The sequence below is a fragment of the Hippocampus comes genome, unplaced genomic scaffold (genome assembly GCF_001891065.2).
Source record: "Hippocampus comes isolate QL1 unplaced genomic scaffold, H_comes_QL1_v1.1 scaffold80, whole genome shotgun sequence".
NCBI classification, from domain to species: Eukaryota; Metazoa; Chordata; class Actinopteri; order Syngnathiformes; family Syngnathidae; genus Hippocampus; species Hippocampus comes.
In genome coordinates this window covers 1,344,606-1,362,544 of record NW_017806164.1, presented here as the reverse complement: position 1 = coordinate 1,362,544, position 17,939 = coordinate 1,344,606, and the positions used below count along the sequence as shown (strand labels likewise).

At 40.8% G+C, this 17,939-nt stretch overlaps 1 protein-coding gene across 1 annotated transcript in view; it reads right to left on the bottom strand.

Moving 5' to 3' along the window:
- The window catches only part of myom2b (myomesin 2b), a 39,766-nt gene that overhangs the window by 14,066 nt on the left and 7,761 nt on the right, over positions 1-17,939 (bottom strand). Inside the window, exons 19-40 of the mRNA XM_019895848.1 lie at positions 17,663-17,841; positions 16,889-17,003; positions 16,538-16,700; positions 16,344-16,450; positions 15,199-15,243; positions 14,740-14,876; positions 14,373-14,517; positions 13,153-13,215; positions 12,547-12,614; positions 11,143-11,256; positions 10,853-10,940; positions 9,495-9,533; positions 8,536-8,641; positions 7,725-7,791; positions 7,308-7,404; positions 7,018-7,054; positions 5,370-5,392; positions 5,230-5,285; positions 5,036-5,125; positions 3,955-4,080; positions 3,458-3,772; positions 2,118-2,119 (exon numbers count right to left, since the gene is read on the bottom strand). Of these exons, the coding sequence (XP_019751407.1) occupies positions 3,572-3,772; positions 3,955-4,080; positions 5,036-5,125; positions 5,230-5,285; positions 5,370-5,392; positions 7,018-7,054; positions 7,308-7,404; positions 7,725-7,791; positions 8,536-8,641; positions 9,495-9,533; positions 10,853-10,940; positions 11,143-11,256; positions 12,547-12,614; positions 13,153-13,215; positions 14,373-14,517; positions 14,740-14,876; positions 15,199-15,243; positions 16,344-16,450; positions 16,538-16,700; positions 16,889-17,003; positions 17,663-17,841 (2,066 nt within the window). The 3' untranslated portion in view covers positions 2,118-2,119; positions 3,458-3,571. The remainder of the gene's footprint in view (positions 1-2,117; positions 2,120-3,457; positions 3,773-3,954; positions 4,081-5,035; positions 5,126-5,229; positions 5,286-5,369; positions 5,393-7,017; positions 7,055-7,307; positions 7,405-7,724; positions 7,792-8,535; positions 8,642-9,494; positions 9,534-10,852; positions 10,941-11,142; positions 11,257-12,546; positions 12,615-13,152; positions 13,216-14,372; positions 14,518-14,739; positions 14,877-15,198; positions 15,244-16,343; positions 16,451-16,537; positions 16,701-16,888; positions 17,004-17,662; positions 17,842-17,939) is intronic.

Below are 17,939 nucleotides of genomic sequence, written 5' to 3'. Positions count from 1 at the left end.
ATCAATTTCACTGATTCCTCAAAATCACGACTATCAAGTTTGATGCATAAAACTATGTTATGCATTCCGCAGAAGCATTTGGCATCAGGTTTTTTTTTCAATTCAATTAAAACATGTCTTTTTGTAAAAAAAAAAAAAAAAAAGAAGCTCATGCTTTTTTTTTATTTATTTAATCAGGTTGTACAGATCACATTCATGGTGTAAAAAGTTTTGAAATAATGGATGTAGGTCTCATTTTATTTTTTATACCACCTGTAACTTGGCATTTGAACAGGGGTGGGTAGACTTTAATCTCACTGTAACTACCATCACCAAAGTATTAGCTTTAATACAATATAATGTATGGCCTACAGTACTTTCTTTATTACAACCGACAATGACATTAGGCATCGTGCCGCAGTGAACTGACGATCTAGATTTTAATAAATTCCTCATTCCCTCTCGCTTCCTTTTCATCCTCATCCTCGCGTTCTTGCGCAGAGTGGACGACTCTTCATTGTCTGATTTATTTCGTAAAGATCACATGCACTCATTCAGGCCCCTGTGCATCTCTGGAACTCACTTTTCATCAGTGTCATCATCAGAATAATTGTCCCCGCAACTCAAATGACCGTATGTGCATTTAAATATGTGGATGTGTGCGCTGCCACAAAAAGGTTTGTCATGTCATTGTTTGACCACCACTGTTTTAATTAGAACAGACCCGTGCGTGCGCGCGCACGTGTCAAAACCGCATGAACGTCTGTGCATGTTGCAATGGTGCCCCCACACGGAAGATTGGAGGATGACATGTTTTCTGAAATCTTACAACACACTCAAACTGATATTGGCTCACACCCACGCACACACACACCCTCACCAATGACACGGTGTTATATTTGGAAACACAATTTCATGCTATCAGTCCTGGCAAGCTATTCCATTTAGATAGCTGCCGTCTGTCTGTATATCCGCGTGTGCGTGCGCCTGTGCGTGTGTGCGTGTTCCCTCCTCTTGCATCTGTTTGCATGCTACCGACGGTGCCGCCAGTGTGTTTCCTAAAGTTTTTTTTTTTTTGTTTGTTTGTTTGTCATTTATGAAAATCGGTCGCCATGGCAACGTGTGATTCCAGGTAACTCGGTGATTAAAAATGTGCAAATTAATTTAAAAAAGTCAGGAAACTGATCCCATAGCAGATGATCAGTGAAACATCAAAATGATTCCAATCTCCGAGGCTCACGCACAAACACACACGCGCACATATTGACTCATTTGCATTCAATGCCAGTCTGCTTTTTTTTTCTTATCTTTTGGCGTTTTTGCACACAGCGTTCAAATCAACACATTTCACAGTGTTGTTTACCGGACTCCTATTACGACCACCAACAAGAAAACAAAACCCAGTTGGTTGATTGTAACCTTGGCTGTAGTTCATTAATTCTATCAAACCATTTCCTGTTCCGAGACACAGCAAAACGCAATCTCTCATCTTTTATTAGCAGCATGCAGCCAAGCCACAAACAGATTCCACTCCTGCACCTTTCTCATCCTGCTCGTCAGTTGCTCTCTTCTCAACAATTGTAATGAAGCACAAATCTCATCAGCCATCTTTTCATCAGCGATACCTTCACTTCTCCCTGAGCTTGAGCAGCAGCTTTTACACCGACCATCCTTTTGCACAGCAGCCTCCTTTCACTGACTGATGACCAGCAGATAAGGCCCAGACCACTACAGCCACAACATTAGGAAGACCTGCAAACTAATGGGACTCAATGATAATAATGCTAGTAATGATAATAAATAAAACGGGAGCTAATTACTCAGGACTGTTAAGCTCGTAAACTAAAAGAAAAAAAATCGGGTGGGGGTTGTGCTAATGTCAATGCTCTTTGGCTTATCAGCGCTATCCTTGTGCAGGAACACAGACAAATGCTAAAGAAAAAAAATGCCAGTTTTGATAACAGGCACGATTTAAACGTAGCCTCATTTCCGTATCTCCTCTTCCTCTCCAATCTGTAGCTGCTATGTTGTTAGCATGACTTTTTCAAAATGGAGTTTTATTATAACGCCTAAATGCTATCAGTTTGAAGTTGCGAATGCAGAAATGTTGCCAATGCTGAATTTTTTTTAATAACCACAGCTGCATGAGATACCTTAATGGTTTGCTTCTGTTTGCTAGTTTTATGCCCAGTTGGTAGCAAACCGGGGATGGGAAATTTCTACATGTGAATATTCCACCATGGTTTCAGCAAGGCTGCTGGAGCCTAAAATAACATGTCAACACCATGCCCACTGTGAGTGTGCCTGCAAATGATTGACACCTCGTCAGTCACTCTTTCTACCTCTGATAGGTAGTTCTTTTTTGGGTGTTTTGGTTTCTTAAAAATCCAACTCGAGGTAAAAAAATGGGCCAGAGAAGTCTGATTTTCTTTCACAGACCATGTCACTTATGTATTACTGTCCGGTTATACTGGTACTGTACACAGGTTGGGTGTAATTCTGCTTGCTGTCTCTGTCATACTTGTTTTGATTTAATGATTTGAAAATGAATGAGTGAATGAGTGAATGCATGAATTGTTTTGCAGCATTCATTCAGTTGACGCTGAGCATTATGATCTTTGAAAGAACCCAGTTTCTGAAAAAGCTCTTGCATCGGATCTCATTAAATTTAGACTGAACAAAGAGTGCCCTTGAGATTGTGTCCCGCATATTCTCAGATGTCAAACTTCAAGTCAGTACGTCTTTTGAAGGTGCTGCTCCAGAGTGCTCATTTAGTGACCGCCAGCTCAATATCACACTCTGCTTAAGGTGTGCGGTAAACTGTATTTGCAGATGACAGGTTTGAACAGGTAAGTGTTTCTTAAGCCTTTCTTCCACTGCCCGCGTTAACATGTCCTCGGGTGAATGGTGAAGCGAGGTCATGACAAAGCGTAAAAATGCATCTTCTTAGGTGAAGCAGAGGCAACCAGCTCACGGTGACACATTGAAGACAAAGCTATGCATCAACCTCCCGAGATGCTCCATGTATAAAACATGTCTGGTGATTGTGAGTGCAAGCCAAGCGATTGATCGCATGCACAGTCTACCCTCCCTGGGAACAATGTGGAGCCAGCGTGCCTTCACAGGGGGCTACGACTGGACTTGGCCCATCTTCAAAGTAGTGGTCAGAAGGTATGTGAGGGGCGGATGTTAGGAAATTAGGAAATTGCATGATATGAAAGAATATTGCGTTGGAAACCTTTTGACGTAAGTGTGAATTGGACTGTTTGCAATTTGAATCAAAACAGGAATGCTTTTATTCAAGTTCCAGTTTTATTCTGGTTGTGATGAATTAAATCATGCTGTGACATTATTTTTTTTAGGGGGGTTGAGGGCGTTGAATCTTTTTTTTTTCTAATTCGAAAAACCCCACGCAAGCTCTATTTTCAATGTTCTTATTTTCTAAATTATCACCCAAAGTAAATTGTTTTTTCATTACAGACTTTCCAACTCTCTAATTAATATCACAGAATTCACTCTGTTTAATTTTGAGAAAATGTTTCGAATAGAAATGAGCACATTTGCCAATGTGTTTGTGATTTTTATTTTTTTTTTAAAACACCCTTCGGGTAGGGGTGGGACTCTTCACTCCTCTTCCAGGTGCTGCCCTGGGAGGAGAGGGGCTTGGAGCCGAGGGGGCCGGCTGGGTCACCGTTTGAGGCATTTCAATGGGCAGCTTGGGAGGGATAATTGTTTTAGCTGTCACGGTAGGATTTGCCTCTGGGATTTTCTCACCTTGGCGGTACACGCAGACCTGAAGAGTGGAGAAAAAAAAATTGGTGAGCAAAAAAAAAAAAAGTTTCATTTTCAAGCTTGCAGGTTCAAACAAGATTACATAATATATATCGCAGCTCTAAATCACAAAATATCCCATCATTTGGCTCCAATGCAAAAAGATCTGCTAAATCCAGTGATTTGCACTCCAGTAATACCCACCACAATATCCACGGATTCCCCTCCGTATTTGTTCTGAACAATCATGGAATATTTGCCTGAATCCTCCATGGAAACGCCTCTGATTGTCAGACTGGCAAACTTGCCCTGGTCCAGAGAGATCTCATACTGAAACAAGGAAACAAATGTTGGCAGTGACAACTCGAGATCTTTATTCTGCACCTCAAAAAAACAAACAAAACAATAAAGTTGAACTGGATTTCTAGTGGTATTCATACATAGTGCAGATGGAGAACATGGATTCCAACCCACGACCGCCGTACTAGCTAGCTAGCTAGCTAGCTAGCTAGATAGATAGATAGATAGATAGATAGATAGATAGATAGATTCTGTGTGGATTTTCAAACTTAGAATCATAACTGCTTTAGACAACATGCAATGACTTTCTGGATCTATCCTATGTACTGAAGAAATGTATTTTCCTCTTTGTTTTCCCCTGTGCTTGGCTTCAAAAGTCTTGGTGGTAGCTGTGTTGAGGGGAGGTACCCCTGAGGGTTTGGCAGACATCACCAAGGACATCAGTGCTTGTTTTAGATGCATTGTTCTCAGGTAAGGGAATGAATAAAGAAGAGGGCAAACTTTCAAAACATACATTCCTCCCAGACCTTCTTTGCCGTTTCTTTAAATTAAATCTTCAAAGGCGTCAGGAGCCACTGGGAAGCTGACAATGTAGAAAGAACCTTTACTGGGAAGACTCATTAGTTGTACAGTATACTGGATGACTTAAGCAATGGTGGGTTTATTTTTGTTTTGTTTGAACAGGCTTACATTGTTGACCTCACCAGCAAGTATACTGTGGAGCCTGAAATGTATTCACTTCTGATTGTTTTTCCACATCTTGTCTTGAAATTATACAGCCAGAGTGTGCTTGAAGATATAAAAACATGATTGTCACAGCCGATGTGAAAACGAAGAGCCCATAATAATAATATCTTCACGACAACAGACAGCAAACTAGTGTTTGAGTTGTTCAACAGACCGACACAAGGGCAAAGGAAGATGCTACTTTCATGGTTGACAGGCAGTGCATGGAAGTGGAAGTCCTGCTCATTTATTAGTTTACCTGATCATCACGCTGAACCTCTACTCCGTTCTTTAGCCAGGAGACTTGAGGTTTGGGATCCCCACACACTGTGCACGTCAAACTCAGCGTCTAGTGGCATACACATGAGGCTTTATGATCGTAATCTGACTAACACACTCAAACTGCGTTCACACCACACCCGAATGCCACCGTCCCACACACTCAAACGTTACCTTCTTTTCCATAATTGTGACGACGTCAGGCAGACCTCCAATCACCTTACCGCGGTCTGTAATAAAACATGACTCATTGAGTAAACAGCTTTATTGTGTAAAAGACAGCACTTGAGCTGAAAGAAAAGATGCCCACTCACTCTTTTCAGCATACGCCAAAGCCCTAAAAACAAAAAGCAGAAAGTTTTAGGCTCTTGATTTTACTTCAAGACAACACAAATGTCTCCAAATAAAATTGAACAGCAAAACAATCCAAACTAGCTAAATTTCAGTTGCTGCAGAGATTAGAATTCATTGAATGACAGACGACACAATCGAGTCAACGGAATGAGGTCATTCCTAATTTCCTATTTAGTTTTATTAGGTCAAAGCATTACTCAAGTCCAAGCAACAACACAATACAATTTCAACAAATATCTGATTCAATATGGCAAGATTAAAGTTCAGAATAATGGGTATTGTATATGCCTCTTGTCGGGTCAACTACTGATCAAAATTTTGTAAATGATTGTAAAACTTCAACGTCCTTTTGTAGAAAAGGAGTCCTCGTGATTTTGTGCGGCCGAGGTCAAGTGACAACGTTGAGATTTTTGTTCGCCACTGGCTGTAACTTTCAACCAATGAGCCAAAATGGCAACCAGGGATAACCCAGATTCTTTTTAGTTTTAGTTTAGTTTAGTTTTAATGCACAGCATGTTTGCATGCATGTTTGCACTGAGGATAAAGAGGAAGAAATTTCATCTATGCTGCATGTCATACATAAAGCATATTTGACAATAAAGATGATCTTGACCTTGACCTTTTTATTCCAGAAAGTAAAAGTTGGTTCCATTTCGTTCCTAATCATGGCTATTGGCCAAATTAAATTATCCTCTACAAGCTTGGGTGAGAAACATCGCTCAGATGGATCGCCACGGGATATTTTAGTCAAACAGCCAAACCACAATTAGAATGTGCTTTTCTCTGATATTTAAATGGAAAGCTGTTTTTCTTTTGGTCATAATTGGAAGAGGCCAATTAGTGCGACAGGCTGGGTGAGAGGTCAGCCTCACAACCAGATGGCTCTGCTCTCCATGTCCCATCTTGACACTCAATAAGCGGCCAGCAGGGTGGCACTTGCTCCAGCGGGCAGGTAAAACCTTGTGCTTGAACGCCCATCATTGAATGTGAATTAGAAAAGGGATTTGGTTTGTTTCCATTGTGCTTTCGGTGATTATTGTTTTTTGCGACATTTGATTTTTCTTAATGGATGTTAAAAATAGAGCGTGTGTCAAGCTGTTGCTTGAATCTTTCGAGGTTATTTTTGAATAAAGCTCAATGATCAATCAAACACAAATTGGTAAAGCACATGATGTATTTACAGTGTTATTTTGTTGCTAGACAGTCATCTTGTCACCCCCTACAGGCAAACAGAAGACATGCGTATATGTCAGAATAGCTACATGCACCGTGTGTAGCATGACCAAAAACAGTCTACACTCCATTCCATTTCCTACATTTTTGTTGAATTCATTACCATTTGGTTGTCATTGAGGGTGGGGGGGGTTGTTTTTTTTTGTTTGCTTCTCTCTTTGTGTTTGTCACAACCCTACTGCTCCATTGCAAAAAGTCTTTTTTTTTCTCTTCTTTTCCATCACTGTTTTCCAAAAGTGTATGACTGCTTATGTAAGTAGATTTCAAGCTTTTCTCTAACTTTTGTTTTCAAGCAAGCACTCCATCTAGTTTATCATAACAAGATGACTCAATGATGATTGGAGCCCGTGCAAATGTATGGATTTGAAGACTTACTTGAGTTTCTGGAACTCAGCGTATGCCTTGTCATAAACTGTAAGAGACAAAGACTGAGCTTTATCACTTAAAACTGAAATGACATAACACTCGGCCCTTGTGTGTTCTTTTACAACAACTCTACTTTATTTAATTCCAGTTTAATAATTTCATGCACCATGTAACCTGATAACACAATAAGCTGTCCACTGTAGTGACCGCTGTCCCTGAAAGGGTTGATGAATTTTGGCAGACTTTTTCAAATGTGCAAATGTGTTGTATAAACAAAACAAGTGACAGAAATGACTGACCTTCACCGTTGAGGTCCAGCGTGTGCTTGTGTGAATCTTCAGGGTCGGTGATCACAATCGAGTATTTCCCTTTGTCCCTTTCAGTTGGCTCAATCACCTTTACATCAGTAAGCTCATTCAGCCGCTTGTCAACACTAAACCCGTCATTTCATCAGCTATTAAATTATAAATGCACGCCTATAACGCACGCTTATATAAACTATGATTTCATCAGAAAGGTAATTACAATTATGACACTCTGGCGCAGTTAACAACTAAATAAAAGAAGATGGCATTCAGTTAATTAACTTCAATGGACACTATTTTTTTTTTAATTCGTAGTTAATTAGTGATCTATTCTAAATCAGTTTATTCTTCAAGAGGTCACCCTGCTATCACGAATGGATGCATCCACATATACAAAAAAAAAAGCAATACCTCCATTGTTGCCATCGCAGGTGTTCCTCCTATCACAATCTTGTCACTGTGGCAGAGTTTTTTGTCACTGTTGAGAGACACGGGGCGGAAGGAGATTATTAGGCTGTGCACATGTTTGCAATTATTGTTGATTTGAGAATGTGTCCTGCGTACTTTTGAGGTAATGGAAAATCATGTTTACACGCCGGCCGAATGTTACGCCTAGGGAGAACAATCCCTCTTTCTCTTGCTATCTGTCACTCGCTCTCTCTCATGTGCATTTGCAGAAGGCGTGAGCAGAGGTTACAAATCTCATCTCCGTAATTTGTGTTCTATGAATAATTAAATAACCTCAAAAGCCTCCGCTAACCCTTGTCACCCTTCTGCCTTTCCTCCCTCTTTATTCTTTTCTGTCCCCTCAAGCCATCTCCCTGCATGTTGTCTTTAAATCCGTTTGCGCATTTCACTCTCCCGGGCCCCATGGAGTGTTTTTAAGTGGAGAAATGTCTGCGCTTCTTCGTGGAAAATAATAGGGTGTGATTTTTTTTTTGTGGGGGGGGGGGGGGGGGGGTAATCAAAACAGGCCAATTTTGCTACAATAATGAAAGCACTTGCAACAGCCGTCCCAAAGCGTATTGTTTTTGCCTCGACTTGAGAGGAGAAGCCAAACAACGTGCTTTGCGCTCCTCACATATTTGTAGGCAGGCTGAAAATAATCACCTCTCCTCCTGCACTTATCACGCTCTGTTTTCATTCTTTTTGCCACAGAGGTAAGCAGTAATTGCAGCGACAGGCTTAGCGGTGAGAGGCCTGCACTGAAATGGCGCCTTACCCGTGGTACCAGACGATGTTCATCTCTGGAGTGTAATACTTCATGGGACACTGCAGCTGAATGCCGGTGGCTGTGCACTGGATCACGAGCTCCTGCGCACTCACCCCTGAGGGTGATGATAGAGGTGGGAGAGAGTTGCGCACGGGTCACTTTGGAAAATCACACAGCCACTTTTGGATTGGTGACAGTCACCAGGCACCTTTCCCCAACATCAGGGGAGTGTAATTTAGTTTCGGTCGACGCGCATGAAGAGCTCCGTGACTAAAGGATCATCTCTCTCTCTCTCTCTCTCTCTCTCTCTCTCTCTCTCTCTCTCTTGAGCCTCAAATGATGAAGCATTAGTATTAGCATTCATTATTTATTTGTGGGCTATAGATAAATAAACCTTCAAAAGAAGATGAGGGTGTGTGACAAATTATTCAGGTGTAATAGCGTGTTGAATTTTCTGTATTTTAAATTTATTACGATCTCAATAATGGGCTGAGGCAATTACGGGAAAAATGGTTTTGCTGGATATTTCAATCAAGACTAATAAACATGATCATTCATTAAGTTCAACACTTTTTTTCAACTTACAAAGCCCAACTTAAACCAACAATTAAAAGTATAATACATTAAATTAATAGCTATAAAAGTATTTAAATCGACAAGGTTCATCATTTTTTTTGTTGTTGTGTTTTCAGGTTTAGCTCAGGGAAGGCAGAATAATATTTGTCACACACTTGCTGCAAGCAACGCAGCCACACAGGTGCATTCCAAGGCTTTTCACGGCGCAGTAACTTGTTTACACACACACCACCATCTGACATATGAATTATTCTTCTTAGATTGAATTGTTTTTATAAGAGTGTGAAGCCAAAATTGGAATCACGTTCAAATGTCAATTAATTGCCCAGCCCTTGATCATAATACAGTGTATATAGTAGTGCAATGTTTGTGTGAAACAGGAAGACACCTACCAGCCAGTCGGGTGATCTGGTTTATGGCCTCTTCAAAAACTAGAAAATAATACACAAAAATGAAGCGGATGGAAAGTCACAGGGCTGCTGTTTGTATACCACATCTAAGACTGAACAAATAGGCTTTCATTACAATTGGTCGATAATTTATTTAGGAGAATCCGTTGTAATACAGGTCATTTGCTACTTTGTATTAGAAAAGCAGAGCTGAATGAATCCGAAAATGTGTTCCTTCCATGCAGCTAAACAACGTAGCAAAAACTCAGCAGCTACAGATACAGTGCATCACTGCATAATACAGCCACAATAAGATTTATATGCAGTTTTGCCTTGAGATACAAGTTTCATTCGTTTCATGACCACGCCTGTTTCTCAAATCCTTAGTCCCCAGTGTCACGAACAGAAATGCTAATCATTTGTTCCGGGCTCCCAAAAAACAACCAAAAATTCTGAAATGTGTTTTTAAAAAGCAACATCGCCATCTGTAATAGTATATGTTGATAATAAATTGATACAGCATTGAGATAATTAAATATAATGTAAAAAAATTGAATCATCCCTCCTGCCTTTTGCTTTAGTTCAATGGAAACTGTGCTCGTTTTGCCCACCCAGGCACAGTATAATACAAATACAGTAAGCTGCAGTAATATTCTATCATCTTACCATTGCAGAGGGATAAAAAAGATATATAGATGTGAATATTGTTATTTTGTCTATATTGTGTGGCGCCACCGTTTATGGGCAATATTTGTTGCTGGAGGGGTCATAATACCACAACACGATGCAACTCCTTAGCCCGTCTGTGGCGTTTATCATTATGTGTTAGCATAAAGCCATCAGATTGGCAAAGTTATGTGGCTGGTGTAAACACACAAAGTGTAATTCTCTTTGTTTTATGTTTAATTTGACAGAATACGGCTGCGAACAGGCCCGAATCATTCACTATTTTCCAGCTCACTCTTATCCCGGGGCACCAGTGTCTTGTTAAATTGCATCTCTCTGGAATCTCATTTCATTGTGCAGGTGTACCTAATTACGTGGCAGGTGAAATTTCAGTTTAAAACACAGATCATTAAATAGTATAGAAACGTAATACAGTATATGGTATTTCTTGGAAGTAAATCCAAGCCTGTGGAAAAACAAGCTGCCACATCAAATTCTTATCACCCTACAGTAATAGTTTACACGATTTGAAATTTGATGAAGTGGATGGCTGAACGAGTTGTGCCGCTTACATTGCAAACATGCTCTGTCCTTCGCCCATGTTTTAATGAGAAAACGAGATTTCCCTTATTTTGTGATGTATTCTTGATTTTTGCCCTCATCAATCAATTTCATCAGTAATTCAGCTTGTTTACCTTTTCCAGAAATGTCAATTTGGCTCATATCCTTTCCTCTATCATCGCTGATGGTGGCCTTGTAAAGCCCGGATGTTTTCAGAGAAAACTGGAGAAAAGATGTAGGGGGGAAAAAAAAAATCATACGAGATTACATGTGTTACCACTTTCAAAATGTCAAAACCTTAACCTAATTTAATTCATGAAGTATCGCTACCGATCTGCAGTGGGTAGCGCTGCTGTTTTCTTTTACGCCGGAAGCAGTATTGACTAAAAAAAATTGAATATCAACAAGAACAAAACAAAGTTACCAGTTTAATTGCCAATTTACAGACTCCTGATGCCAGGTCAGGCTTCACGTCAGGAATTATTTCTGCATCTTCTCTGAACCAGTCGAACTCGGAGTCTTTCTTCAAGTTGGCGACCTACAATGAAAACACAACGTATACAGTTTAGCGAGTTAGCAACATGCAGTGTTCGGTGTCTGCATGGGCCTCGTGTCAATAGTTGATCATTAAATGTGTAATTTGAGCATTCGGATGGTGGCTGATGCGTCGTCTAGAAGTCGGGGAGGTAACTAGGCCAGCTAGAATCATGCAGGCATAACTACAGTAAGCTAGTTACTCAGTCAAAAAAAACCACAGGAAGAAAAAAAATGTTTTGTGTGTGACAAGAACAACATTTTGTCGGAAATAACAATACAGTAGTTACAACACAAAATGGAGGAGCTTGAATGGAGAAGTTAGTGTCTACATTCAAACTTTGGCTGAAATCACATCTCTAGAATGGGTATAGATTTTGACAAGCTAAGATGGAATTCTGAGCAATCGCCATCTCAGCATACAGGATGATGCAAGGATTTCACTGAAGCTGGTTTGACTGTCAAGTTGTTTCACTCAGGCACAATATTACTCTATTATTTTTCATTGTAGTCATTATAATTCCTTAAGGGGGAATTCGACTCGCACAAGAATGATCAATTGATTTTCAACTCAATAATCGGCAATGAAACAGTCGTCATAGCTACTGAAGAAACTGGTCTTTTTTTTTTCTTTTTTTTTTTTTAACAGCTTCTAAATGTTTGACAACCTCGACTGCTTCCATTAGTCACTTCTGATACTGGGTCCATTATCTTCTTTCAGAGCAATTTAAAGCGTGAAATGTTAAACTCCCATTGAAAATGTATAGTGGGCAGAAGCAAGAGCATAATTCACATGTAAATCTGTTCCTAATGCTTTGAATGGGCCAACTTCAGACTGTATAATTCATTGATAATTGTGTCTTTAAGTCCACTATATGTTCATTAAGATTCACTTTGGGCATTTAATTTGGCTCTCCAGGATGGAAAAGGGCTGTCTTTTCACCATACAGAGTTGTGGCTTGCAGTTAATGCCCCTAAATAACATGCTCCAAAGCTAACCAAAAGACAATAACCACATGTTTGCAGGATGGTGGCAGTTTGACAAGTAGTAATGCGGGACTTGCAGATCGAGTTGCTCCTCACGTGCATGCATTCTTTCAAACTTATTTTTCTCCACATCGTTCACAAAGGCAAAATCTCAGAAGGCTCATTTTGTTTAGTCTCTGCCTGGACGTTAACATTAAAGACCGTTATTTCCTGCACTCGCATCGAGCCGAATGGCTAATTAGAGATAAGTGAGCCTTCTGTTTGTTTCGAGTGCAAATGTTCAATAATGGAGTTTGGCTGCATTTACCTTGCACACTAGTGTGACTGAGCAGTCGTCTCCCACGTGAAGGGACAACAACTCGCTGAAGTGGGGGCCTGTTGGAGAGCAATGGGACGCAAAAACACAGATGAAGCGTAATTATGTTTAACTACTTGTGGACCTTTATTGCCTCAACTGCAGGAACAGCCGTATGAATAATTCAGCAGTAATTTCACATCTTTGTGTGCAAACTTTTCTCTTGATATTGAAAATGTGGGCATCCATATAAATGCTGGTCACAACACCAGCAACAACGGTACATTTTAATGAAAGCCACTGTAAGAGCTGTAAAATATAAGAACGATCCGGGTTTTTTTCTGCGGTGTAGAAAATGGTGACAGTATAATAGGATTACCTTTTGCGTTGGATCTCATTAGCAAACTATGTGTGCCTAATACAGGGTACGGCGTGCCATGAATAGCTTTACACAGAACTAATTATGGCTCTGCTTTCAGCTTTCATTTGAAGTCTGTGTATGCTGGTTTATGTCTTCTATAGAAATTAAATGAGTAACCGTCCTCCGCCAAGGCAAATAGATTGCTGCCACCGTTCGTCTAAGTGGCGTACGGAGCTCAGAGGAAGTGTGTTTCTTACCCTCCTTGATTCTGATGTATTCTCTCTTCTGGTATTCAGCCTCAGCCAGCGCAGCCTTGAAAACTACATATACACACGAACGCACGCATGTTTGCACGCGGACACACACACACACACACACACACACACACACACACACACACACACACACACACACGCACACGCACATGCACATTGAATATATTCAATTAGCTGGCAGGAATCTCTATACATTCCTTTCATGTACAGAAATTTAGAGCAGTGTTTCCCAACCTTTATTGAATGAAAGCACGCATATATTTCACAAGAAAAATAGCAAATATGGAACAAAACCAAGGTTCTACTCACCTCAATTTATTGTGCTCCCAAAATTAAGTTTATTACCCTCCACCATCGAATGCAACAGCATTTAATTGATCCGTCTGTCATTATATGTGAATGGTACAGATAGATGAACAGATATAGATGAAGAGACTAAAAATAATTCGAACATCTTGTTATCACAGCGTGGAAAAGCCCCAGGACGACCTGGTGAGACACCTATCCTCTTAAAGCCACCGGAGGCTTTAAGAGGATAGTTTTTCAAAGCTCAAATATCTACAGACAAGGTTTTCCAGGTTGTAGAAATGACATGTGATTCATAGTTGAGTGGGGCGTGGTTTCAGCACATTCAGCGTGCGCGCCCACAGTATTTGAGAGCGGAGAGAATGGGTTGATTTTTTTTCAAAATTTTGAAGAGTCATTCTAAACATGGACATTTTTATTTTCAAATTTGGCAGTGTTGTTAATGCTCTTCCTTATGATGTGTCAAGACCTTCATTTATGTTCATTTATCGTGACAGGATTTTGCATATTGCATATACCTGATGATGTCGGGCAATACACTGATGTGCCTGCCACAGCACTGTAGTTGGGAGTCACTGGTTTCGAAAATTGTCCATTTCAAACTAATTATAGCGCTTAACTGCAACTACACACACACACACACAAACACAGTTATTTAGTGAAGAGGGCATATATTTATATTACATAATGTCATCATTTACGCTGCCCAGACAACTCATCACAAGCAGAAAACAAGCAGTATGAGTTTTCACTTGAAAGACTGCGTACATGTCTCAGATGTCGGTGCTGTTTGAATTAACACCAGAGTTTAATTGGACTCAACAGCAACGCAAGTCTATAATGTCCATCTATGCACAATACGAGCCGCTTATATTGAGTCCACACGCTCCTCTTACCATCTCCAATGAGCACCAGTGAGCTCTGTGCTTTGCCGCCGCCATCTATAATCTGGCAGGTGTATGTCCCCTCATTCTCTTCAGCAAAGTGGTCCATGATCAACTCAATGACGCCCGCAGACACATCATGGCCCATCTTGATGGACTGCAAAGAGAGTGAGTGAAACAATAAAGCCGCTTTATACGCCACATCTGAAATAATGTAATCCTTTTGTCAAATTATTTTGTGACTAGCTCTCTGAGATCTTTTTTATTTATCATCCATACAAAATGCAGCCTACTGAATCACCCTTATAGTGCATTGTCCAGAGCAAACTTCTTTCATATCTTTTTTAAACTATTGCTGTAAACTAAAACTGTGGCTTACATCAGCTCCAGACATTTCCTTGTCGTTAACAAAGAATTTGTAGGTGACGTTGGGGGAAATCTCCTCAGCCTGCAGCCAGAACCTCATTTTGCCTTGCTCCAAAATTTTATAGGCCAACTCTGACTTCAGTGGGATGACTAGACAAAAGGACAACAGTTAAAAGAGGGGGGAAAAAAAGCAGCCTTTCATTCTCTCTTTGGCATTTTGGCACCCGAGGACAACGTCGCTCAGCATTCATAGGAGAGTAGAGGGGAGGTGAGTCAGAAGAGGCGCAGCAGTGAATTGTGGTTATAGTGGTGATGCAAAAGCAGGTAATGGGTGTTTGGATCCAAAAAAAGAATTGCTTCAGAACTAAGGCATAAACGTAGAGAAGGGGTGGAGGACAGGCAAAAGCAAAGGATAAGTTATTAAAAGACATGCATTTTTAAAAAAATGAGGGATTCAGCCAAAGGTACCTACTTGGGTGTCTGACGTCATAGCTGTGTTTCACAAGCTTTTTCATTTCTGGAAAAAGACAAAGACATTACTCGTACCATAAACCTTGCCGTGGTCTAAAACTCAACAAAATAAACAGTAATCTACCAATCTGTCTATTTCTGTAAATATGGGCTTTAGTGTTTGTTATGGACACTCCATGACGATCACAGAAGTCCAGTGGGGGTGCATTCCTCCCAATCACACACTTGGAGGTCTCACTCTCATTGCCCACATTGAGCACATTGCCCAGCAGAACGATGGAGTCCCTAGGGGTAGCGCTCTACAGCACACCTGCCAAGGACTCCAAAAAGGTTGAGCACTTTGAACTACTGAGTCAGGACTCATCCCCCCGCCCGAAGGCGGCTTGAGGCTCATCCACCGGGGTGAACTCCAACATACAGGCGCCAAGCCAGGGCGCACTAAGTATGCCCACACCTGCTCAGTGCCTCTCACCTTGGCAACTCCGGAGTGGAAGAGTGTCCAAGCCCTCTCGAGAGGACTGTTTACCAGAGCCCAAGCTGTGTGTGGGAAGGCAAGTCTGACGATATCTCTTTGGAACTTCTCTGCCTCACGCACCAGCTCAGTTTCCTTCCCTGCCAGTGAGGTGACATTCCATTCCATTCCCTACAGCTAGTTTCCATCGCCGAGGATCGGACTGAGCACGCATAATTTTTAGATCGACTTTCTGTCAGCAAATAAGCTTCACCAGGCGAATCTCCAAAACATTCCTGTTGCTGCTACTCCAGCTTGGCAGAGACTGGTCTACCAAATTGGCAAATATGCACAGCCAACCGTGCGCTGATACAAAAATCAGGATCTGACCGGCATTTGTGCCATGCCGCAGATGCACTGTCTATTAAAATTTATTTGGCTGTCAAGAGAAAAGTGTCATGAGAGTATTTATTGCAGAGTGAAGTATGAGAAAGAATTGCCATGGGAAGACGAGTTTCTAACAAACTACATTACAAGTAAATATGGCAGGCTCTTGAATTATCTAGTGTAAAAGTAATTTAATGAATGAAAAATAATTCTTTTCACATCTGAGATGAATAAATGACCTTATTTCGGGAATGAGAGCTCATTTTTGTATGGGGTTTGACAAACGATAATACAAAAACACAACGTACCATCAGGGCTGATTGAAAGGCTGGCGGAAACTCCATCTGTGTTGGTGACAGAGACAGAGAAGATCCCAAAGTCTTCTTTCTCTGCATTCTTCAAGATCAGCTGGGTTCTGTGCAGTAAGGCATTAGAGAGACATAGGCAATTAAAAGACTGACAGATGAGTAACAAGTCTCAAAATGTGATTGTGTGATCTTACTTGTTGCCTTCAGTCTTAATATCAACTCCTTTGGAGAAATCTGTGATTTCTTCGTAATCTTTCTTCCAGACGAACTGAGAGTTTGCATTCATTTGGCACGACTCAAACGTGAAAACAATGTCACCCGTCTTCTTATCCACACAGCAGGACACCTCCTGGGAGCCTACATCACACACAAAGAAAACACAACCATCATCTGGAATAGTTTCACTGTGCTGCCCTTATCTGACAACAACACAGCATGTGCTTACATTTTAATGGGGTTTGCTTTCAATGTTTTGATTTTTTGTTGTTGTTCTGAAATGTAAGCAAGCCCAAAGAAAAAGGACTGAAGGCTATTTAAAACCTTACCTGGCAAAGCCTTGGCAGTGACAGGGTCGGAGTTCACTGAGGCCGTGCCTACACCTGAATCATTGACAGCACGCACCCTGAGGTCATAGGTGCAGCCCTCTTCCAGACCTGTCACCTAGGAAACAAACAAACAAAAAAGTGTTGCTGAAAGGTGATGGAAAAATATCCTTGGGATGCCTTTTTTGTTTTTGAAGATTTTAACACACACACACACACACACACACACACACACACACACACACACACACACACACACACACACACACACACAAATGCCTCTTTTTCATAATAGGTGCGCAATTAAGCATAAGGAGGCTGTACTGTACTTAATAGATCCTTATTGCTCTCTGGCATCTCCTCAGTAAGTGGCAGGGGGTGGGTGGGAAAGAGAGGGGTGGGGGTGAGAGTCTGTCAGAACCAACATGCAATTCCCAACTTTGTGCACTAGATAGCGGTGTGACACAGGTAAATGACAGATCAGTGAGGCACACTCAATAATCGCAAAAAACGATAATCCACGTAAACCCCGCCACCCTTGTGAAGTAAACCGCTTAGAAAATGGATGGATGGATGGATGCACGTATCAAGACTGTAAGAGAAGCAACCATAATATTTCATTACGAGCATTGGCATCCAGTTCATTACTATCATAGACCGAGTAGAAATAAAGTCAAATAAATAAGTATTATTGACAACATATTAAAATAACATTATTGTTACTTCCGAAAGAAAGTCCAAAAAGCAACAATATAAACCACATTACAAGATCCTTACCTTAAGGAAGCATTGCTTGGTGGCCGTTTCGTTGGCTGTAGTCCATTCATTAGTGCCCTTCTTAGCATACTCCACATGATAACCAGTGATTGGTCCAGAACCAATGTAGACTGGTTTTTGCCATTCAAGCACCACAGAATCGTCTCTAGCCTCACAAAAAGTCAGATCATAAGCAGGGCCTGTAGCACAGCACAAGGAAAAAAGATTTAAACAACAACAAAAATTATCACAGACACTTTATTTACATATTCTCTCTCCATTTCAAAGTAGAACAAAC